Here is a 23,726-nt window from a genome sequence, read left to right as displayed (position 1 = left end):
TTTTTTTTTTTTTTTTTTTTTAATATATGATATTAAATTTAATGTGTGGATTAAAATGGGTGTTTGTAATTTTATAGATTGAGGAAGAAGGAGAAGAAGCCATTGATGCTCAAGCTGTGAAAGAAGCAGTAGTTCAAGCTATAAAGATCTGGAGCCAAAGCGGTGAACAAGATTAAAAACATCCTTAATTTCTCCAACTTGTTCCAATTGCGGCTGTTTTTTTTGGTTTTGTTCTTACCTGTCTGTGATTGTAATGCAGTAAAAAGTAATCAATGGAACAACCGATTGCTTAATCTAAAATATTGATATGAACATGGTAACTCCCACTATAAGATTCATGCGCATGGTTTGTTGAAAATCATGAAAGGTGTCATTTTTGGAGATGAAGTACGAAAAGGAACCATTTTTGTTATGCTTTTTGGTTTTGGGTTTGTAAAGGTGGGAGCTTTTTCATCATTATAGAACTGATATCATTTCATCATTAAAGGGTACGTAGAAATAAAGAAAGAAAGAAAGGCTTTGAATGATGAAGAAATGGGGATGTTTCCAAGAATTGTGGGTATAATTTTACTGTTCATGTTTTTTTACTTTGCTGGAGGATTGTTGGTCGAAGCAGAAGAAGAGACTGGTTTTTTTCATTGCCATGCTTTCTGAACATCAAAAAGTCATTTCACGTGAAATGAGTATGCATTCACGACAAATTTTCATTTTGGCTACCATTTTCTGACATCTTCTCCTATCTCTCTCATATCATAGGTTTGTCGTTCGAGTTCACGTTAGCTAGTTAAGAAGATGATCCTAGGTATATAAGTAAAAAATACTATCTTCGTTGGCACGAAACTTTTTTTTAGTAAACCCAAAACGAAGTTACGAAAGCTTATGTGAGAACTCATATTAATTAGAGAGGCCAACGAAGCATTCTTTACAATGGTTTGGAAACTTTCTCCTAACATATCAGAATCTTGAAGGGAAGCCCAAAAAAGAAAGTGCAAAGCCAAGGTGGTGTGGTGGCGTGCTGGACTGTTACCAATGGTATCAAAGTCAGGCACCATACGGTATGCCATCGAGGATTGGATTTTGAGATCACACATCGGCTGGAGAGAGGAACCCATATTCCTTATAAGGGTGTGGAAAGTGTGTCATCGAAGATTGGATTGTGAGATCCCACATCCCATAGAGAGAGGAACCCATATTCCTTATAAGGGTGTAGAAACCTCCCCCTAGTCAGTGTGCTAGAATATTAGAAATAGTATCAGTGAGATCACATATCGATTGAAAAAGGGTACCCGCATTTTTTTTTATAAGAGTGTGAGACTCTTTTCCTACCAAATACGTTCTATAACATTGAGAGAAAGTCTAAAACGGAAGGCTGACAAATTCAAAGTGGACAATATCTCTCACGGTTATAGATTTAATGTTTAATTTGTTTTATTATATTAATAAATCAGTAACCCAGATTAATGGATTAATGAGATCATAAGTAACCCTCGTGAATGCCGTAAAGCATTGCCGGTTATTCCAACGTTAATATATAATTATTTGATAATTAAAAAGAATTAACATGAGTAATTATTTAAGTACGGAAATTATATACAACAAATGCATATGAGAGTGAGTTCATCTCCAGGAAACATGGAAATTGTTCTACTTTATACTATATATAAATTAATAGAATTTTATATGGGTAAGGAATCCCATATTGAAAAGGACAGTGGAACGTAATTAAATTATTAAGCTTCTGAACAAACCCTATTAAGCCTATAAGAATGAGATTAGGGACGGTAAACGATTTCGTGGTCGGTGCAAAATCTTGAACATTGAGTTAGTATTTAATTCATTTGAATCTTATACTAGGTTAGTATTTGATTGTTTCATAATGACATGATTCACTGGACAAATCACTAAATTTACTCATATGGTCTAGTAATCAATGTATTATTAAATGATTACAAAATTAAAAAATAGGTTATGAGAATGATCCACACATGTGACTTTTAATTAATTATACAAAAATAAAAGGTCTTTTTTGCAATTGTCACCACACCAAGGACAGCTGTGCAAAAGCGCGTCTTATTATTGTTATTAATTAGAAAATGATATTTAGAATTTATAAAATATATGAAAAAAAAAACCTAAAAATTTGGATCAAGAAAAATTGACCTATTGAATTCAAGCAGAATTGGGTCTGTTTTTCTTGGCGTCCATTAATGAAGCTCTTGTAACCTGGACAGAAAGATGGGGATTCTTGAGGGCGAAGGCCTCAAATCCAGAGGAAAACACGATTTCGTCCATGTTTCTAACAATGAAATCCAAGGCGTTTTCCTTCAACGCTCTGCACGAGCAAACTTCTGCAATTTCCAACACATCCAGAGCGTTGTCGCAGTTCATCGATCTCAACATGTACCGCTCGCAAAACCTCTGCAAATACGGAATATCGTATTTATCGGCCGCTAGAGCCAATGAATAAACGTGTTTCTCCAGTTTTTCTTCCGCCAAATCGCCTCTGTAGAGGAACTCGAGAAGCGATTCCACCTCCTCGTGACTTAACTCCGGCAGCGTAATGGCTTCCATTGGAGCCGCTTTGCAACCGTCCGATTCGAGTAAGTTTTTGAAGATTTCTGATCTTGTCGCCTGTAATTGTAACGATTTCTTAGCGATTATTAAGAATTTGGATCGGATTGATGGATAAGAGGATTCAATTACCAGTAGGGCTCTGTGAGCGGAAACGGAAGGGGACGCGGCGAAGCCGGATTTGAGTTCAATATCGGTGTGAATCCGGTGGCGGAAAGCAGCCGAAAACTCGCCGAGGTAAACGATTTTTTCTTCTAATTCTTCTTCTCTGTTTTTCAAATCCATTATCCATTCTGAAGCATTCATGAGTGTCTGCAGAAGAAGATCAAACAAACCTAAATGAAAACCATTAATTTTTGAATTCCAATTATTTTATTTTTTTAAATTCGTGAGATATTTAATATTTTTTAAAATTAATTTCTCTATTAAAATGAAACAACATCGGCCCATTTAACAAAAACTGGGCCTTAAAGAAAAGCCCATATATATCATACTTGTGATGAACTCAATAAGAAAAAAATTGAGAAGGGAAGAACTTGCCTTGCAGGAGGAGGCAACATTAATGGTAGCTTTATTCGCTGGTTTATCAGATTGAAGCTTGTTTATGAGATTGATCAGACACTTAGCTCCGTCGTAGCATGACCCACAAATGGTATTCCGCGGCGGCCGCAATATCACCGGCAAGGAGCTGCAGATTGAGCAGTCCATATTCCCTCTTTTCTCCTTCTTCTACAGAGAGAATTTTCCAAATCAGCAGCAACCAGAAGAGGGATGAATTTGAAACCCGATGTCTTGGGTTTAAAGAAACAGGAATAAGGTGGTTGTCTATCTCTCTCCTTTTTTATTTATTTATTTTATTTTATTTAGTTGGTGCTCTCAACTTAAAGGCATAAAAATAAATAAATTGTTGAACAAATGGAAATTGAGTTTGTTAAATAATTATTGAATAATGTTTGTTGGTTTACCCTGTAATTATAAAGAAGAATCTAATTTAATGATTGACTTAATTGGGTTCCATATGTTTTTTAAAATTTTAATTGAGGTGAAATGACCATCCTGCCCTTCAAACTTGTTGGGTGATTGAGTGTGCTTTAAAGAAGCGGAATAAACAAAAGGGTTGGAAATGGAAAAGGACTTTCCAACCTCACCACAGCCAATACCTTTGAGGCAAACACGTCTTTTCCTCTTTTTTATTATTTTTTTTTATTTTCTTAACTATTTTTATATTATTTATGGTTTAAAGAATAATAAAATCTAAAATTAACATTATTATATGAAAACAAATAATTAAGTAACTTAATATTTTAATTAAAGCAATAAGGGATTAAAAAAATACATAATTAGTTATGTGATTTTAATTTATGGATATGATTCTTATTATTATTATATATGTCCGAGTTCTAACAATAAATTATAAAACCTTTCAGATTTTAATTCAAACTCTGTAATCCACGTTAATTAAAAAGATGGAATCTAATATTCTTCATTTAATTTACAATAAATGATTCATCCCTTGGAAATCCAGTCTCGGCTTATCCACTTCATTGTCCTCCCGGTACGACGGCGGGCCTGGGAGCTTGAGATCGGACGACGGCGGATTTGTTCTCGTAATAGTGGTAGACGGCGGCGCCGGATAGAACCGCCAACGTCAGTGCCTGAGCATGCATCCTATAAAACAAAGATTCCGATTAGACGTTTTTTCTTTTGAAATAAATGAGAGATTTGGAGGGGATGTTAGCTAGCGTGGATAAGTCGGAGGCTTGGCTTGAGGGGAGTTGTTGATCGGTATAGGCGAGGGATGCTCCGATCCCAGATGCCCACAGTGCTCCTGTAAGAAAAAACAGAGAGAGATTGAATGAAAGGAGTATTTTGGCATCTAGAATAAGGCTAAAGATGGTATTGAAGAGTTGCCCATGCTGGTGAGTTTGTGTTGGGAACCCAGGCTTGAATAGCTTCCATTGTTGTTGTTTTTGTTGCCTTAAACTCAGTTGTGTGTGCAGGTTGCAGTGAGCAGCACTGAAGCAGGAAGAGAAGAAGATTATATTATATATATATATATATAAAGAGAGAGAGAGAGAGAGAGAGAGACTGAGGGGTGCGACCCCAGCCCCTTGGTTTTACAGAGATTCCTCTGTTTTTCTTGGAAACAAGAGGCTTTACCACTTTCATATCCCACTCTCAGCCCTTGGATGCTCCTCCAAACCATGGTTTCTGCCAATCCACCGTAGTACCTATTCCACATTTTTCTTTTTCTTTTTTAAATAAATAAATATTTTTTTAATCTCATGATCGGATAAATGCAAGGCTACAATAATTTAAAAAAAAAAAAAAACTTTTAAATTTTGTGTTCTCCATTAATTTTAGATTAAGGTGGTTAGTAATTTGTTTCAAATATAATTTTAATTATTTAAAATTTTTCATTAATATCCTACATTTTTTTTATAAATTTTTTAAAAATTATTTAGGGTCAATATCATATTTAAAAAATACTCATACTTTCGAGAAGTAATACCAACATTTTTAACTTTTATAAAAAAATATTTAAAAGTTATTTCCGTCAATATATTGACGGAAATCATATATTTATGTCTCATAGATCATCTCCCCCTCAGTTTTCAGGATATTAATGGTGATTTTTTTTTTATTTGTTAGTTAATGGATATTAATATTACATTCAAAAGTTTATGAGTATTTTTTTAAAGTTAGTTTCGTCCCTCTCCCAATTTTAAGAATATTTTTGAATTTTTTAAAAAATTTAAACGTATTTTTTTCTTAAGTTTTTAAAATTTTGAAAATTAAGATGTTTTTGAAACTGAGTTTAAATGTATTTTAAAAATAAAATATTAACTATTCATATTTAAAATTAAATGTAAGAGAATTTTTTAAAGTTTAAATGTTTTTTTTTCAAGGTAGAAGTGAATTATTAAATTTTTTGAAATTCATACAAAGTTAATAGTGAGGCCCAGGCTTTGGACAAAATGGTAAGCCCAAAACGTACGTTAAGGCCCATAATATTGGCCCATCGGATGCCGAACACAAGATTCCCCACCGGCCAGAAGGCAGAAGCGCCAAGTTCATTTCGCGCCCGACTACACTCAGCCTCGCAATTCTTCTCGTCCAATTTTCAATTTCAATAGCATTTTCCCGCCACTGTCACTTCGATCTTCCTCCGCTCAAGTTCTTCAGCGCATCTTCTTCACCATGAAGATTATTGAACGCTTCTTTCTTCCCCTGTGAAATGTGAAGGACTAGAGATGGAATCCCAGAAACAAAATCTCAGTGCTCGAAAACCCTTCTCGGATTGTACCAATACCATCGTCTCCTCGCAATCGTCTGCTTCCAATTTCTCCGCTCCAATCAAACCGTGCAAGCGTGTAATTAAGTCTGCGGTTGAAGATGATGTCAACATTCAGAAGAAAGGCGAGCCAAGTTTTCCGTCTGAATCTACATCCCTTAATTTGCGAGTTTCAAACCCTAGTTCTGATTCTCTTCCTACAGAACCTATCTCTGATTTTAATCCTGTAGAAACAAACCCTACTTCTGATTCTCTTCCTCCAGAACCTAGTTCTCGCCGTCTTCCTACGGAAGCCTCCACTCCTTCGCGGCGTACTGATTTGTCGTCTCGTTCAGGTAATGGTTGTAATTTCTGGTATTCGTTGCTATCGTTGTTTGGTCCTTGATTCTTTTGGTCGGTTTAGGTTCAGCAACTGTTATTCCCTATTTCTCAAAATAGTTCAGTTTACTTGAAATACTACGTTGGAATTAAGGATTACAATCTATTTTGGGATTGTTAGAAATATTATGCAGAGGAGATTTGTTGTTTTACTGTTATGCTTCTTGTGTGCGGTGTTGAAATTTCTGCTTGTGAAAGAGTATTCTTCTGATACGTATGATTATATGTACTAGGAAATTCAATATTTGGGATTTTTTATCTTCAATTTTTCCATGGCTTGAAGCATTGAGTATTATATTACGCTTTGACGTCAGGAACCGATCGCGTTCCGGAGCCCCAGTCCTTCTACAGTCGAAGGTGCCCTACGAATAAAAGGAAGAGCGTTGAGATAGCAGTTCCACCATTTATTTTCTCTACCGCATCGAAAATCCAAACTGGGTATGAAGCTCTTTGCACTTTTCTCCATATTTGAGACAAAATCTCCTCGCGCATTTAAATCTCTGATGCGCTTAATGGATTCAACCAGAGGAATTTAATTGTGGGTTCACAACGCCTAATGATAGTGTTACAATGCTATTGGGAATACGATGGTTGTTAAGTTTCATAGAAGAAATTTGCCTTCTCTCTGCAATAATTATCAACCTGGGCGGCCCCTGCCCTACTTTTTGGAAAAATTAAACGGTTCTCTGGTCCAGGTTTTGGAAATTTTTTACTGTTCTAACAATTACTGCTCTGGGTTAATCTGGTATTACTCTTACTTTATCTACAATGAGGAAAAATTGCAGCCACCTAAAACCGTGTTTGTCAGCTTTTTATTTTTTTATTTTTTTGCTTTTTGTGATAGATTTGTCGAGCCTCAATTGTTTGACTGCCTTAGATATGAAGCTTTAGTCTGTTGAGGCTTTTTCATCTTTGTGACTGAATGCTTGTTTGGCTTCCAAATTGCAGTCAGTTTTTGTTACTATTTTATAATTTGATTTGATGGGAAATTAACTTAAGATAGTGGGCACGAATGTTGACATTACTACTACTACATTGTTTTTCTTCTAAACATACGGATTAATGGATACAAGAAATATGTCTCCTAATATGAGATCCCATACTGGTTGGAGAGAGGAATGAAGTATTTCTTATAAGTGTGTGGAAAGCTCTCCCTAGTGAATGCGTTTTAAAGCCTTGAGAGGAAGTCCAGAAGGGAAAACCCAAAGAGGATAATATCTACTTGCGGTGGTGTTGGGCCCTTACCTACAAAGAGTTGTTACACCTAATTTCTCATTTACTCTTTATTACTCGTTTGTTTGTTAATTGTTCCCTTGCTTTTATGCAGGGGTGAAAGAAGAGATGGATACAGTAGCACATCCAAAGCAAGAACCGTTCCTTATAGCAAGGTCCGTCTGAAAATAATAGTACTGCCCATTTTCTTTTATCTGTCAATCTAAAATTATGGTACACTTTTATCCTTATCTTTGCTCTTTGCTTGTTTAAGCTTTAATTTGGTGCTTACTCTTTATGGTAGCTAAATAGGAGTTCTGACCTTTCTCTCAAAAATGTGATGTTATATGTACTTTATCTGTACCACAATTAATGAGCTATGTTCCTGATTAATTGGTCCCATTGTATGAACGTTGGGATAACCATAGTCATGGCTTAGGCAATATTTCACCAACTTCTATTTATCTATATCCACGGGATATTTAACTAGCTAGATAGAGGCTGACTTTTTTTTTTCTTCTACTTCTTAAAGAATAGTAAATACTTGTTGTGAAACAAGAGTCCCTTTCAGTAGCTTAACTGTTAAGATCACCGCATCTCCTTCTCTTTGGCCAATATGAGTTTACCCATGGTATGGTAATTGACTAATTGTACAGAGAAAAGTTTCTCTTGTTTACCACTGGCCAATAACTGTTTGTAAGCAGTCGGCTACTGGAAGTTTCAAATCATTACCTCAACAAAATTATCTAATGATGAGTAGCTATTATTTTTTTTCAGAGGCAGTGTGCTATAATTTATGGGGAAGATGAGTCCAATGTTGAGCTTCCACGGGAATTTGTTGAACATAAGAAGGCATATTTTTCAGAAGTAGATGCGTTTGAACTACCAGAGGAGGAGGCTAAATCATCCGACTCAGAGTAGACGACGGTTTTTTATAGTTATAACCATTCAAGTTAGTAGTCTGTATTGTTTAAGTTCATGTTCATTACTCATAGAAACGGCTTGCTCTATTCTGTCATTCATTTAATATTCAGTGTAATTTTGGAAGCATGAAACTAACGCCATAAAGTTTGATCAATAGTTTTGTCAAGTCTAAAAATTAACCAATAATAGCATTTAAGTGCTACACAAAATTAAACTTCAACATCTTCTGACTTTGTAATCTTTATCTGATTAACTATTAATCTATTCTGCAGACTGTTAAACTTTAATTATTGGAAGATTATAGTTCTTACCTAATCCCTCTCGCTTTTCCATTTTATCGGCTCAGAAAAGTATAAACCTGCATGCCTATGTTCTTCTTTTTCACCCTTTTATCCATTGCCCATCACATCTCCTTTCTTTAGACGCTACTGTTTTCTTAATGAATTGGTACAAACCTTTCTGGAAGTAAAAGAAGTTTGAAATTATCCCATTCATTTAAAGCAAAGTGAGAATCAAATATTTAATCATGACACAATCAACGCATGCATCCATTCAAAAGTAAAAGCCTTGATTCCCTCGGATTTCTACTTCTCTAATCAATCACTTTAAGTGTCTAGAAAAATAATTGGGCATCTCTTCCATTTTTCAACACAGCCATCTTTGAAGTTTCCTTGCAGTTTATGAACATTATTCCCATGCAAATGCCTGATTGGACCTCTTCCTTTTGACTTTACCATTTCCATTATACTAAAACTGGCAGTGTTCTTTGACAAAAAAACATCTTCCAAATCAAAAGCACCGTTCTTCTTCATTCAAACCTCTTAATTTACCTCCATCTGCCCTTTCTGCCTTTCTGGTTTTTGTTACTTTTCCAAGTGTTGAAACTTTGAAAAAATTGGCTCCCCCATGCAATTCCATTTCTATGAGTTAGGTTCACCTGCCAAAGCCATGGACTTTATAAGAACCCCCCACACTCCCTCCTTCTTCATCAACACTACTCGGGAAGTTGTTACAGAGCTTGTGGGTTCTTAGCAATGGCTGATTCAGGATTCAGAGGAGTTTTGATTTTGAGTTTGGGTTTGGGTTTGTTTATGCTCTTTTTGGGCACTGCCTCAGCTCAACTCTCAACTGGTTTTTACTCTTCTTCTTGTCCAAATTTGTTGTCCACTGTCAAAACCTCTGTTCGATCTGCTGTCTCCAAAGAAGCTCGCATGGGGTCTTCCATTCTTCGCTTGTTTTTTCACGACTGTTTCGTCAATGTACTTTTCTCCCATTCATCTTTCAAACCCTTTTTCGTTTTCTTTTGTTTCTGACTATTAAGTTCTAAAGGTTGCTTTTTTTTTTTTTTTTTTCAATGATTATATGCTTTTGTTCTGTTTTGCTTGGAGATTAGGGATGCGATGGGTCAATTCTGTTAGACGATACATCGAGCTTCACTGGAGAGAAAAATGCTAACCCGAACCGAAACTCTGCTAGAGGCTTTGATGTCATCGATAACATCAAAACCGCGGTTGAAAATGCTTGCCCTGGTGTTGTTTCTTGTGCTGATATTCTAGCCATTGCTGCTCGTGACTCTGTTGTTCTTGTAAGTCGTTACAACTTTAGTCTGATTGGACTTAATTTGGTTATTGAGCATACATGACGTTTGTAGCTAGGAGGGCCAAGCTGGAATGTGAAGTTGGGTAGAAGAGACGCCACAACTGCGAGCCAGTCCCAAGCCAACAGCGACATCCCCGCGCCAACTTCAACTCTTAGCCAACTCACCTCTAGATTCAGCGCTCTCGGCCTCTCCAACACAGACTTGGTCGCCCTTTCAGGTTCATATCTCTTTATACCGGTTGAGGATGGTTACTATTATACCGTCACTAGAGCTTATGTTCAATGTGGATAATATCATATCGTCATAGAAATCTATGATTCCTAACCATCTAAATTTGATATCAACTATCTTTTGACGGTCACATTGAATAACTTTTTACAGGCGGGCACACTATTGGACAAGCAAGGTGCACAACATTCAGAGGTAGAATCTATAGCAATGCCACAAACATAGACAGTACATTTGCAACAACAAGGCAAGGCAATTGCCCCAGTGCCTCAGGCTCCGGCGACGACAATTTGGCTCCTCTGGATTTACAAACTCCAAACTCTTTCGACAACAATTACTTCAAGAACCTTCTTCAGAACAAGGGGCTCCTACAATCAGATCAAGTTCTCTTCAATGGCGGATCTACAGACTCCACTGTCCAAAACTACGCCAAGGCCCCTGCCCGTTTCTTCTCTGATTTTGCTGCCGCCATGGTCCGGATGAGCGACATTAGTCCTCTTACTGGCTCCAATGGCGAAATTAGGAAGAACTGCCGGAAGGTTAATTAACCAATGTGGCTCTGTTATGTTCTTGCTTGAAGAAGAATAACTTTTGTCAAAGATTTAAATTTGAAGTGTTTTTCGATATGGGTTTTGCGTCTACAAGAGGTTTGTGATGATTTAAGAACTTTAATACTAATATTCTGTCGGCTGTTTGTTTAGAACTTTACTAAACCCTTCTTTCAAGTGGAAGTTCTTGATAATTTGACATTTTGTGGAACCAAACATCATTAACCCCAATTAATATCGTACTTACGAACTCCTTGTCTCATCTCCAACCAATGAAAAAAGAACTTAGCAAAAAATAAGAATAAGACAAATCCCATACGTATTAGAAGATGCCACAGCTTTAAGCAATCCATGACACTATACCTAATTCCCCATTAATTAGAGAGGATTCCCCTCCCCACCTCATCCCACCTCATTCATTGCCATTTAATTCAACCTCAAAGTTGGCATGTCGTTCAAGTTGGATTGAGTTGATTTTAGCTCCAAATGAAGTTCAATGTCACAATTGTACTTTTATAACAGCGAAACAACAAGTCAGTTGTGAAAAATTTTAACTTCACGGATAATATCAGAATATGTTTAAGTCTCGAATCGCAGACAAATATGATCGTGACACTCCGCTCAAGAACTAAATTGAAAACTGAAGCATGTGAAGGCGTGTGAAGCAAAGAAAAAAAAAAAAGCAGGCTTCATTCAATTAACCCATTTACAAATGATTTAATTAATCATCCATTCGTTGATGTAATATATATTAAACAAAACACCGACTAAACCCCATGCATGTGCGACTCACTGTTTATGAAGTCAACCCAAATGAGGAACACTGATTAGTAGCATAAGGCTGCACGCCAACACAAATTTACTAAGCTTTTACTAACTATTTTCACATAAAATTAAAGCCCTTTTGTTTTTGTTTGTTTGTTCGTTCAAAAATCATCTCAAACCAACAACACATTATTAGCTGCACTAAAAGCAATACCCAAAAGCCATAAAAATCAGTTCCCAATAGCTAAAGGTGGTGAAGTTTAACCAAAGTAAGGAATATGTTGGGTTGAGATGGGGTTAATTAGTTGAGGGGCAGTGGTGGTGCTGATGGGCGGAGAAAAGATGGAGGAGGAGGAGGACGGAGGAAGAGGCGGGGGAAGAGAGAGCGGAGGTGGCTGAGAAGGCGGCGGAGTTGGCGGGGCAGTGGGTGGGGTTGCGGTGGTAGATACGAGCCCGGTAGCGGAAATGAAAGCGATGTGGGAAGAAGAAGAGGAGGAAGGAGAAGGGATGATGGCTTCTCTATATTTGTACTTCAAAATCTCAGTTCTTATAGCGTTGAGGTCAGCTTGTAAGGTTTGAAGTTGGTGTTGGAGAGCAGAAATGGCGCCCATGCAGCCGTACACTGGATCCCTCAGCCTCAGATTGGCTTCATACACCAGGCTGTTTGCGGCGTCCGCTCTTTGACTCTCCGGCACTTCCTACAAATTTTCACAAATTCAACATCAAATTCAACATCAAATTATAAATACATTTTCTTTTAAATTAATTAATTTTGAAACCCTAATTACTACCATGTAATATTAAATTTTAAATTTTTAAAAATATTATGTTGGCTGGGTATCAAATATATCTATTTATTAGGATTCTTTTCTCATTTATTTTAATAAAAAATTTAAAATAATTATATATTTTTAAAAAGAATAATAAATGACCTAGAAGGGAATTCGATTCCCAAGCAAATTCTTTGTGGGGAATCTCCGACTTAGTTCCCGCAAAAATAATAGGGAAATTGTGTAGGAATGAGAAATGAAATAGGTGACTGGGATAGGGACGGGGAAGGCTTCCCCATCCTGCCCCTGTCTACTTGGACATCTCTAATTTGACGTAATCCTTTCGGGCGATAATAGATACAATAATTGAGGGTTGATTAAAAATTTATAAAATATAGTAGTAAACTTAGGCAGACAAAATTACAGATCTACCATATCTGTTTATGTATTTTATAATATATAGTACGTTCCACAGTCAAAATTATAATTAATATGAAATTCAAAACCGAGATGGTGAAAATTAATTTAATATAGGCCTCAATGGATCTAAGCACATCCCTTTGAAGAAGAAAAATGAAGAGTGAGGGCGGTTACCATGAGCATCTTAGCCACGTTGCTGGCACCAAAAACCTTATGGACCGAAGCAAACTTGTGGGGTTCATGCGGAGAGAAATATGGAGAAAATGGGCATTCTTGAGCGCACCTTCTTCTTAATAGCTTACAGGCCGCACATGGCGTTATGGTATTCAGCGCCCCAGCTTGACTCAGTATCTGCCTTCTTCCCATTAATGGATAAAACCCTTCAACCACCTCCCTCTTTATCTCATCGACCTCCTGCAATTCTCTGCCAAAACAAACCCCAAATCATTAGTAAAAACAAGCATTTAGGCATATCATTTTGTCTACTTGCTTACTTACTTACCTTTCTCTTGACATTCAGGCATACCCGAATCGAAGAACAAGAACAAGAACGAGAACGAGAACGAGATGGGTTTACTTAGAAGGAAAGGGAATTATATTGTATTGTAGGTTAAGAAAGCTGAGAAGAAGAAGGAGAAGAAGAAGGGAGGGTGAGTTATAAATATGATAGGACTGCAGCCTCACGTGTGGCTTCTTAAATGCATTTTGACTTTGGATCCATGTGAACATTATTTTGCTTTGTGTCTGGAAGATAATAGCTGGGAAACATGTCAATATATATGTATAATTAATGATGATTTATGGTATAAACAATGTAAATTGTATTTGATTTGGTTCCGATTCCAAGTTTGAAACGTTTTGAACCGAGTAGAAATTAGGTTGGTAGTAGTTTCGTGTCAAAATCAGAATCCTACAACAAATGGTTGCCTTCAAGATTTTGATAATAATAATGTAAGTGATGTAGCTGTACTTGTTGGTGAGTATCCACAACACATCGTTCACTAAAACACTCAACATTTCTCACTCAGAAAATGACTCGACACCCTTTTCCCCAATACACCTTAATTACGAATTCGTAATGGATACGTGTCAGATTCTACATCGATTGGAGAGGAGAACGAAACATTCTTTTTAAAGTTGTAGAAACCTCTTCCTAACATATGCATTTTAAAATCGTGAGGCTAACGCCGATGCATATCAGGCAAAAGCGAACAATATATACTAACAGTGGGCTTGGACGGTTGCAAATGGTATCAGAGCCTGTGATGTCCAACATTGGTTGAGGAGGAGAACAAATCCCCTTTAGAAGGGTGTGAAAACCTTCTCCTATCACACGCGTTTTAAAGCCTTGAAGAAAAGTCCAAAGAGAACAATATCGGCTAGCAGTGGGTTTGGACTTGGGTCATTACAGAGCTAGACATCGAGTAGTGTGTCAGTGAGGACCTTGGGCCCCCAAGGGAGTGGATTATGGAGATTTCATATCGATTGGAGAGGAGAATAAAACATTACTTATAAGAGTATAGAAGACTCTCCTTAACATAGGCGTTTTAGAACTATGAAGCTAACGACGATACGTATTGAGTCAAAACGGACCGTATCTATTAGCAGTGGACTTAGACTGTTACAAATTGTATTAGAGTCAGACACCGAGCGGTGTGCTAACGAGGACGTTGGACCCTCAAGGGGTGGACATACATATCTAAACTTTGGAACATTTTAAAACATACATATTAAAGACGCATTTTAAAACTGTGAGGCTGACGACATACATATCAAACCAACAATATCTGCTAGCAGTAGACTTAGACGGTTCGAATATCTAAACTTTGGAAGAGATTCATTTAATTGGGTGTGTGAATTTGAGGAGGGTTGTGTCAAAGTGGGTGGTGAAAGTGAGGGAAAGAGGAAAGCTTACATAAACTATTGATACTAAATGCATATTAGGACTTAGGAGAGAAGAGTATGAATAAAATAAAATGGTATGCTTAGGCTGCAAGCAAACATAGCACCATCCCTCCTTGTTTGACCCCTATTTTCAGCCTTACAATTCGCCACCTTCTTCTCTCTCCTCATTCCCCAAACCTAACTTTCTCTCTCCTCATACCAAACCCTAGATGCTTCCATAACTACACTCTTTCCTTCTTTATTTTGTTGGGTTTTAATTGTAAATTCCAATCATGTGCATTCTGAACCGGTACTCGTCCATAAACATTTTTTTACATGCTATATTGTCGTTTACATATATTGATAGGACATCGAGATCTGTTATATATCCATTAATTAGTAGTTGAGTTCGTGTCACGTCAAGTCAGTTTAGAGCAAGTTTGAGTCGTAACAATGGTGACACAAAAACTGTCTAAAATCGATGAAATTAATAAGCACCGAGTATTTAACCATTACCACACTTTTTAACTTAACCCTAGAAGGTTGTGCTCATCTAGGTTTCTTACAAAATCTTTGGAATTCCAGATGAAAGCCCTAAGGCCGGTTTGGTGTTCTTCGAGGGTTGACCTGCCCTTGAACCGAACCGCTCGGCTCGACCCAAAAGGGGTCAGCTCGTTAAGGCCGGTTTAGTGCATACCAGTACAACCTGGAAGATGGGCCTCGACCTAATGATCTTAGCCCAAGTGATCAAGCCCACCTTTTGGGCCTTTTGGGCCTTTTGGGCCATATGAATTTTGGGCCTTTAACTACTCTGAGAGTACTTTTAGCGTAAACTATGTCCGGTGGGCATTCCCATTGGAAAGAAAGATTAATAAGACTGAACACGAAAAAAAGATAAACAGGGTGTGTCACCCTACCTAAAATAGAGATGCCCTTGAAATTAGGGGATTGTTTGATCGGAAAGCTCAGGTAGAAGTAGGACATCCCATAAAAATAGTTCCTCTCCTCACATAGGTGATCCTCTCCCTTGGCAATGCAGCTTCACTCCTCTCCGGTGGTTCCTTATTTTGATTGTAAAGTAGAAGAAGCCCTTCTCGTTGCCCCTAATCACGTGTCACTAAATTTATGTCTCACATAATTAGATTTATTTTAAATATTTTTAAGAATACCAATAGGAATATTTGAATGAAGATAATATAATTAATTAACAAATGAGGCACAGTCATTTGGACTCCAAGCTTACTATAAACTTGATTTTTGGTCAAATGTTAAATAGTTATCTTGAATTTTGTGTTTGAAAACAGAATCCAGAGCAGTTTGATATCCACATGGAAGACATAGTTATTAATTGACAGAGCTTTTTTAGGATTTTTTTTATTATTTTTTTATTTGTTTCATTGATTCAAAATCTTTTTTATTTTTCCCATAATTTAGTGATTTGAGTTGGCGCAAGTTCTGGGAAAACGTCATTAGATGACTTTGGATTGGACAGTTCAAGCAGTCTTAACTTTCTACTGTGTACTCATCACTTCCCGTCTGCCATTAATGCAAAAAGAAAACTGAGTTATTTATTCAAATAATAAATAACATGTATGGTCTGTTTCTGTATCGTGTGACCTCACAATCTATCTCCTTTAGAACTAGCATCCTCGCAAGTAAGAAATGTTATCGTTATCGTTTTCCTCTTCAATAGTTGGATCTCACAATTCACCCTCTTAGAGCCAGCGTCTTCACAGGTAAGGAATGTTTCGTTTTCTTCTCTGATTGTGAGATCTCGCTATTCACTCCCTTAAGCCCAGCATCTTTGCGGATAAGAAATGTTTCGTTTTTCTCTCCAAGCGACGTAGGATCTCACAATCCACCTCCTTGGTGTTTAGTGTCTTCGTTGGTACACCGTTCGATGTCTAGCTATGATATCATATGTAAAAGTTCAAGCCCACCGCTTGTAGATATTATTCATTTTTACTCGTTACATATCACCATCAACACTTCATGATTTTAAAACGCATCTACTAAAGAGAGTTTCAACACTTTACCCATCTCTTTCTCGGTAGCATATATGAAATCTTACATTTATGGTCCCTCCTCTAAATCTCTCTCCAATGAAGGTGCAACCAAAAATAACTTAAATTCGCAGTTATTTCAAAGTAGACGGGTTTTAAGGTGTGAAAAAGGATGTATTTTGGACGCTACCCTCTTTAGATAATCAGTAATGTCCTGACATTAATTTCCAAGCTTCCTCCAACCACACGGCAGCTTCCTTAGTCTACCTCACTTTTTATTAGCCGCCCTTTCGGTTCATATTCTCATTTGTAGATTCAACTTCATCCCGACAAATTTGAGATCAAAAGGGTTTTCGTTAAAAACATGTTTTAGAAATGATTTTGAATATAAAAAATTGAATCTTTTTTTATAGGGTTTAGGGTTTTTAAAACAATTGTATTTCAGTCATTAAATGGCTGATTATTGGGTTTGGTGAAAGATTGAAAGAGTACACCAGAATAAATGAAAATTAATGGAAGAAGTAACCATGAAAGCTAAAAAAGATTTGATCTTGTTGACGCTTGACATGAGCTATGCCAATTCAACAACGTTTGTTCCATAAAATTACAACATTTTTCACTCCACACACACACATACACTAACAGAATACTCAACAAAGTGACGAAACAGAACAAAAGGCTTATGGGAATTCACTCTTTCATGCACATTTAAACAAATTATTAATGAGTACCTCGGCTTGCAGATCCATGTCCGACAATGGACAACAAAGCATTCTTCACGCTCACTAACTGGTAACAACCTCGGAATAATGAAGCTCTACGTGAAGAAGAACCACCACCAAAGCACAAAGTCGACGTAGGAGAATCGGGACTCCCCACCGCCTCGTCGCCCTCGTTGTCGTCGAAGCTACACTCGAATGGCAAGCTTGGAGAATTCGAGAAGCAGCGACGATGTTTGAAGAATTTAGGTCTAACGAAAGCGGAGGGCGACGAGCGAGAGGAAGACCATGATGTGAAGGAGGAGGACGAGGAAGAGGAGGACGAGGAGAAGGAGAACGACGAGGCGGTTCGAGATTTTCTAAATATTGAAGTGAAACGTGTCGGCTTGGGAGAGGGCTTGGAGGTAGAATGTGAAGAGGAATAGTAAGAAGGCGGAGGAGTAAGAGGAGGGATAGAGGTGTCTGAATAAGTATGCTTTGGAGTGCCTGGGCGTGACTCCCATCTGAACGGAATGGCACCGGTGGCGCCGCCGTAATAGACTCTAAAAGAGGAGTTGGCGGCGGAGTTAGCCTCTTTGAGAGAGATTTGGTGGTAGTTTCCAGCTTCCATGTCGAGCTCTCTGGGTTTGTTTGAACAGATCTGAGAGGTGAATTTCAAGATCCAAAGCAGCTGAATTGGATTGATATATACGAAGAGAAAGCCATTTGATTTTGGGGTGTAAATGCTAAGGCTGTGTGTAGCTAAACAAGGTGCAATAAATTGAAGTTGACAGACATAAATATTGATATCAGGAATTTGTCTTTATTGCTTGGATCAATGCAATTAACATGGTAATCATTAAATTATTAGAATTAACCAACCCCCATTTCGTGATTTGGTTTGTAAATTAATTAAAAGGGTCATAATCAGTTAGAGTTTCTTGGTTCAATACGTGGGTACCAATTCAATAAGGGGAGAGAAGATGGGCCCTTTCGCAAATATTAACAATTATTTCATCAAGCTTTTATTAAATATAATATTAATAATTTTAAAATTTTAAAAATATAAATTTGGATACTAAACTCCTAATTTGACGTTTCTGGAAAGTGGGTCGAGGAGGGTGAGATGGTGTAATAAATGAGAGATGGTCGTGGTCCATATGATTCGTGCCAGAAAGCTTCCTACTTTAATGTGATTTTTTTTTTAAAAAATAGAAAGATGGTTGGAGAGACATTGAGAGATCATTACAACCCTAAAAATATCATGTCTTTGTGGCGATTGTTAATTTGGTAGATGTGTTTATGATTTGATTATATATATTTTTTTTTACATAATTTCAGAATTTTAAATTTTTATTAATTTAGCAATAATAATAATTTTAAATCCTTTCATGTGAGTGACAAGGGAACGAGATTTAATATCACATTAAAGTAAGTTATATATATTGTTGCTCATAAGGTAAACATTAATAGGGATGAAAGATGGATAGGGCTTAAAAAGGAGGGAGGGAGATAGAATATTGGTGGGTCCATAGGTAGATACAAACATTAGGATGTAACCATCGAGGCAGACGAAATGCTCCAATTAAAACCTCGTGTGATACATATATTAAATTTTTCGGAGTTTTACTGAAAAAAAATGAACAACATCATATAAAGTTGGTGAATGAATGTTGACTACAATTTAAGAATAATTTCGTCATATTACGAAAAGCATTCTTAATAACTAGCCTCCATTTATGAACAAAATTATTTTTGTTATTGTGGAGGTCGGAAACGTTCTTCAAGCCCACCTGCTTTAAAACATACAAGAGTCTCTATGTCGACTTGAATATTTATTTTTAATTATTTTTTACAAAATTGGTTGTACCAATTATTCCATTTTAAATATCTTTAAGTAGGGTTTTTTTTTTTTTTTTTTTTCTATCATTTTATTAAAAGAAAAACATAATCCTGGACATCATATTGTTGGGCTAAATGAAAATGTTAAGACGAATTGGGCTCGTGAAAATGTCGGCCCAAATAGCTTTTATTAATTAATTTTATTTTAAAATATTTTAATTGAACTATACTCAGATTTAGGTGGCTAATAATAAATAAAATAGTAGAAGATTAGGATTGAAATTGTTGCAACAAAAACGTGGTTGATGAATACGACGTCGTAATATAGAGTGAATTAACAAGTAAATAGAAAAAGGAAATTGGTTGGTTGTGGAAAAGGAAAAGGGGTGCACTGTCCGCAATCATTCTCCTATTGCCTTTTTTCTTTCCTTTATTTTTCTTTTCTTCCAAATAATCATATATCTATATTTATATATAGTCTAATTTAAAAATATTTTTATATGGATGGAGGTTGAATAATCAATTAATTAATTAATTTACAAAAGCAAATATGTCACATGCCACTTTATTTTTAACAAATAACTACATATAAGTTTTATAAAAATAATTATTACTAATCCGTTTAAACTATGATATATATATAGCCAAATATGGGCAAATGAACCAATTATTAAACGGGCTATAAAGTTTTGTACGTAGGAGAGGTTGGTCACACTCCTCGAAACTTCTTTGTTGGAAGAAATCTTTTACTTTATGCTTTTTTTTAATTTGAAAAATACAAAAGTATCAAAAAGAAGAGAGCACTAATTGAGAGGGGAAAAAACACAAATTCAATAAATAATAAATAATAAAGTGAAAAGAAATTGCATTATTTTTGTTTAAAATTGAAAAATTTATGCTTAATAAAGAAACTTTCATATTAATTATTCTTCTTCCATTTCAAAATATATTCAAATTAAAAATCACTGTTAATTTGAATTGATAATAATTATTTAGAAAATAACAAAACAAATTTGACAAATTAGCATTTAATAAATAAAGAACGATATGTAATATTAATAATTATGGACGACATGTCGGCGGGATTCAATCTGAAGACGATGGCCCATTGTAACCGCCAACCACTGATTAGCGCTTTTAACCGCAATCCACGCTCGGAATCAAAATATCGGTCAACTCTAATCCACTACATCACTCTCTAAACCCACCAATCAGAGTTCGTTCAGGTCCAAATTTCAACGGTCAAAACACCAAATACTTTGACTATAATTCCTTTATCCAATCAAAATTGTCCACGTTGGTTTTATCAGTGGATTTAGAAGCAGAGGAACTTCCCTAAAGGAGAAGAAAAGCCGGAGTGTTCAAGAGGGGAATTATTGTGGACCCGATTGAGCCAACTCGGGATTGAAACTCAGTGAAGCTTTTTTTCCGGAACGAGTTGCGGAATCGGTCTCCTCAAAACATCATCATCATCATCTCTGCCTCCATTAATCCTCCACGAAGCATTATAGTTTCGAGGATCGCTTTCACATCAATGGACTCGTCCCCAAAAAGTCCAACCCAACATTCTCTTTAAATTCCCATAACCAGAATCACAATCGAAACCTGAACCAGAACCCATTCTTCTTCAATGGCGGAACCACCGGACCCGGCTTCCGAGGCACTAGCTGAAACCAGACCTCAAATGGGCTCCGATTCTGACCCATTTGGGCTCGGACCCACCGGAAGTGGCGCTTCGACTCCGGCGCCTGGGATTCGGCGGGTGAATTTCAGGGCTGTAATCGACACCAATCCGCCATTCGGGTCAGTCAAAGAGGCCGTGACCCGGTTCGGCGGAAGCGGTCCATGGATACCCTTTTGCAAGGTAACTGATGAATTTTTCTACATTTTTGTCTTTTTTCTTTCTGGGTTGGAGCTTCAGCTCTAGAACAGTTTTTATAATGTTGTTTTCGTTTTTTGTTCTGGATTTCTTGTCGTTTACCTGTCGAGGAAACATGGGCTTATGTCCCATTCCTGGTTTTGTCTCATTTTTTTAACATAACTACAAGAATCAGTTTACCAGGCTGCATTTCCTACTTGTGTTATGGCTTGTTCATGTTTATTTCTATGAGTTCTTATTCACTATGAACTATCATAACAAAGCTGCAGGGGATTGAGGAGTTTGATATTAAGAGAATGGAAGAACAGACAGCTGAGTTGGAGAAGGATCTGATTGTTAAAGAATTGGAAACACTTGATGTATTGGAAGAACTTGGTGCAACAAAGAGAATGGTGGAGGATTTAAAAAGGCAGCTGCGAACCGAAGCATTGAAATGCTTTCCAGCCCCAAATTTCCATTCAGGGGAACTTTTTTCAAGTCCTAATGTCAAAGAAATTGAGGAAAGTTTTGGTGATCTCATTAACAATCACGAGCATGTGTTAGGAGATTCATGCCCTTCACCTGATATGATCTTAATGGAGTTGAAACAAGCAAAAATGAACCTTGGGAAGACTATAAATGATCTGGGTGTCATTCAAACTTCTGTTGAATCTCTTAATAGGAAAATGAAGAGGGAGAAGAGCTTGCTGGCTAAGAGACTAGATGAGGTCGGTCTAAAGCCGAAGTTTTCGGGTCGATCAACATTGGACGAGGAGGAGCTCAACCCAATTCAAGTCAAGTCCCAAGTGACTAACGATGTTGAATTTAAAGATGTGTCTGAGAATTCATTGAGGGAACCTCCTGAGTTGAGTCCGAAGGGTGGAGAACTCAAGAACACAAATGAGCACAAAAGGGCTAGTTTGAGGGCTGCAGAGTTGAGGTTGGTTGCAGCCAGGAAGATGGAGGAAGCTGCAAGAGCAGCAGAGGCAGTGGCTCTAGCTGAAGTTGAAGCTCTAAGTAGCATTGATGGTTCAGCTGGGTTTTCCTTGCAAGACCCAGAGACAGTGGCATTTAACTTCAAACAGCAATCTTTCTTGAAACCTGGGGAGTATCGATTCGACGAGGCGAATTCTTCGAAATCGACCATTGAAAAGAAGTTGAAGGAAGCAAAAGAAGAGCTTAATCTTGGTAAGAAAGCCTTGGAGGAGGCTCTAAACAGAGTTGAACTTGCGAATAGCAAGCAATTAGTAGCTGAAGAGAGTCTAAGAAGATGGGTACCAGAACATCATAATGGGCCTGCCATTTACTACCCGAGTGGCCTCAACAACTTCCACCCTCAAGGCTCTCCACTACACAGCATGAGTAGGGCAGATGGTGTAGCAAATAAGGACTCAAAACCTGTTCTAAGATCGACCATTTCCATGCGAGATGTGCTAAGCAGGAAGCAAGGTTTATCTGGAGACAAAAGGGATAGGCAGTCTGAGAAGCAGAAGGTTGGGTTGAGTCAAATGCTCCATCTCCATGCCTTAAGAGAGGATCTAAGATTTGGTTCAAGAACAGAGAATGAAAGAGATGAGCAAAAGAATGTCCCAACGGAAAGAAAGAGGTTTGGGTTCATCCACATAGCTCTCCCCATGAAGAAACAGAGCAAGAAAAAGGCACAATCATGAACAATCTAACATATTTATTCATTCATTAGTGGGTATCGGTTCTGAGTGATGTGTTGTTGTAATAACACATTTGTGATATTCAATAAGTTCCAGCGATCTTCATCACTGGTTGTTTAATGTTTAGGTTTGAGGCTTTGTAGGGTGATTGGTTGATGCTTAAATTTCTTGGTCGATGAGTATAATGTGTGCTAGGCTATTGATGTTGGCATTGTATTTCCCCCTTAAATTTAGCCTTTTGGAATGCCATATCCTCTGTTAATACTCGTATGCCACTGTTCCTAGTAGATATTGTTCTTCTTAGGCTTTCCCTTTCGGGGGGTTTTAATACTCCTTTGTCATTGTAACCGTCAAAGTTCACCGCTAGCAGATATTACCCTTTTTAGACTTTTTCTTTGGAGCTTCTACTTAGAGTTCTTAAAACGTGTTTATTAGAGACAGGTTTTCACACACTTATAAACAATGTTTTCTTTCTAGTCGACTGGGATCTTACAACCACCTTTTCCAAGCATTGAAACAGGCTTTTGAGTTGAGAATGGTGGATTTGTTTGTGGTGAAGGACTTGCTTAGCTTGGTGCTTGTTTTTGGTTGAATCAAAGGAGAGGACTTTGAATGTGAGTGGTTGGTAGAGTTAGTTCTATGGGTTAGTGGTGGTTGATCTCCATCCTTTATGACAAGGAACAAAGGTTAATAACTAGCAATTAGAATTGCTGACTCCGGCGTGGTGGTGGTGATCATTGGGTATTGGCGGCTGATGGAAAGGGTATGGTTAAAAGAATTCAAAAGATAAAGGAGTAAATTGAAATCTTTTAAATATGGAGGACTAAATTGAAAAGTTATATTAATGTAGTAAATTTTTAGTCAGATTAATCCACGTGGTAAATGTGTTACTAAATGCCCACCAAATAAATCAATTTCTTTTTTTTTTCGTCCTTTTTTGCAAAGGAATAAATCAAATTCTTACCCTCAATTAAAAGTTATAATATGCTCTCCCACGTACCCCATATTTTAAGATAATTATCCACTAAAAATGGTTTATTAAAAAAAAAATATATATATATAT

The 23,726-nt window shown here is 37.0% G+C and overlaps 7 protein-coding genes and 1 long non-coding RNA gene across 12 annotated transcripts in view; 5 read left to right on the top strand and 3 right to left on the bottom strand.

Annotated features, from left to right (window-relative positions):
- Nucleotides 1-289, top strand: part of LOC111489817 — a 1,702-nt gene extending 1,413 nt beyond the window's left edge. For all 4 annotated transcript variants that reach the window (XM_023138219.1, XM_023138217.1, XM_023138218.1 and 1 more), the window contains exon 4: nt 78-289. In XM_023138219.1, coding sequence (XP_022993987.1) covers nt 78-176 — 99 coding nt within the window. In that variant the 3' untranslated portion in view covers nt 177-289. The remainder of the gene's footprint in view (nt 1-77) is intronic.
- A 1,765-nt stretch (nt 290-2,054) lies between these two features.
- Nucleotides 2,055-3,340, bottom strand: LOC111489645 (BTB/POZ domain-containing protein At3g56230). Its single transcript, XM_023137964.1, has 3 exons — nt 3,112-3,340; nt 2,704-2,883; nt 2,055-2,631 (listed from the first exon to the last, which is right to left on the bottom strand). The coding sequence occupies exons 1-3, from the start codon at nt 3,277-3,279 to the stop codon at nt 2,170-2,172; spliced, it is 810 nt and encodes a 269-aa protein (XP_022993732.1). The 5' UTR covers nt 3,280-3,340; the 3' UTR covers nt 2,055-2,169.
- LOC111489646 lies at nt 2,496-4,385 on the top strand. Its single transcript, XR_002719418.1, has 4 exons — nt 2,496-2,600; nt 2,707-2,808; nt 3,119-3,388; nt 4,097-4,385. It is a non-coding gene; the product is annotated as an uncharacterized LOC111489646 (long non-coding RNA).
- Nucleotides 4,386-5,564: 1,179 nt separating this feature from the next.
- Nucleotides 5,565-8,548, top strand: LOC111489423. Its single transcript, XM_023137618.1, has 4 exons — nt 5,565-6,201; nt 6,559-6,682; nt 7,572-7,632; nt 8,234-8,548. Exons 1-4 carry the CDS (start codon nt 5,826-5,828, stop codon nt 8,375-8,377), a joined length of 705 nt encoding a protein of 234 aa, XP_022993386.1. The 5' UTR covers nt 5,565-5,825; the 3' UTR covers nt 8,378-8,548.
- A 493-nt stretch (nt 8,549-9,041) lies between these two features.
- Nucleotides 9,042-10,916, top strand: LOC111489422 (peroxidase P7-like). Its single transcript, XM_023137617.1, has 4 exons — nt 9,042-9,639; nt 9,774-9,965; nt 10,032-10,197; nt 10,362-10,916. The coding sequence occupies exons 1-4, from the start codon at nt 9,415-9,417 to the stop codon at nt 10,754-10,756; spliced, it is 978 nt and encodes a 325-aa protein (XP_022993385.1). The 5' UTR covers nt 9,042-9,414; the 3' UTR covers nt 10,757-10,916.
- Nucleotides 10,917-11,428: 512 nt separating this feature from the next.
- On the bottom strand, nt 11,429-13,467 carry LOC111489239 (LOB domain-containing protein 15-like). Its single transcript, XM_023137357.1, has 3 exons — nt 13,214-13,467; nt 12,886-13,135; nt 11,429-12,219 (listed from the first exon to the last, which is right to left on the bottom strand). The coding sequence occupies exons 1-3, from the start codon at nt 13,225-13,227 to the stop codon at nt 11,782-11,784; spliced, it is 702 nt and encodes a 233-aa protein (XP_022993125.1). The 5' UTR covers nt 13,228-13,467; the 3' UTR covers nt 11,429-11,781.
- A 3,648-nt stretch (nt 13,468-17,115) lies between these two features.
- LOC111489820 (uncharacterized serine-rich protein C215.13-like) lies at nt 17,116-18,041 on the bottom strand. Its single transcript, XM_023138227.1, has one exon. The coding sequence runs from the start codon at nt 17,925-17,927 to the stop codon at nt 17,319-17,321; it is 609 nt and encodes a 202-aa protein (XP_022993995.1). The 5' UTR covers nt 17,928-18,041; the 3' UTR covers nt 17,116-17,318.
- A 2,508-nt stretch (nt 18,042-20,549) lies between these two features.
- Nucleotides 20,550-23,048, top strand: LOC111489475 (WEB family protein At2g40480-like). 2 transcript variants are annotated; one of them, XM_023137714.1, is made up of 2 exons: nt 20,550-21,002; nt 21,287-23,048. In XM_023137714.1, the coding sequence occupies exons 1-2, from the start codon at nt 20,769-20,771 to the stop codon at nt 22,664-22,666; spliced, it is 1,614 nt and encodes a 537-aa protein (XP_022993482.1). In that variant the 5' UTR covers nt 20,550-20,768; the 3' UTR covers nt 22,667-23,048. The 2 variants fall into 2 exon arrangements, with proteins under 2 accessions (XP_022993482.1, XP_022993481.1); XM_023137713.1 differs by having other exon boundaries at nt 21,284-23,048.
- Nucleotides 23,049-23,726: the final 678 nt, after the last annotated feature.

Source organism: Cucurbita maxima, unplaced genomic scaffold (genome assembly GCF_002738345.1).
Source record: "Cucurbita maxima cultivar Rimu unplaced genomic scaffold, Cmax_1.0 Cma_Scf00014, whole genome shotgun sequence".
Classification (NCBI taxonomy): Eukaryota; Viridiplantae; Streptophyta; class Magnoliopsida; order Cucurbitales; family Cucurbitaceae; genus Cucurbita; species Cucurbita maxima.
The sequence above is the reverse complement of the archived record's forward strand: the minus strand, read 5'-3'. Positions and strand labels throughout refer to the sequence as shown.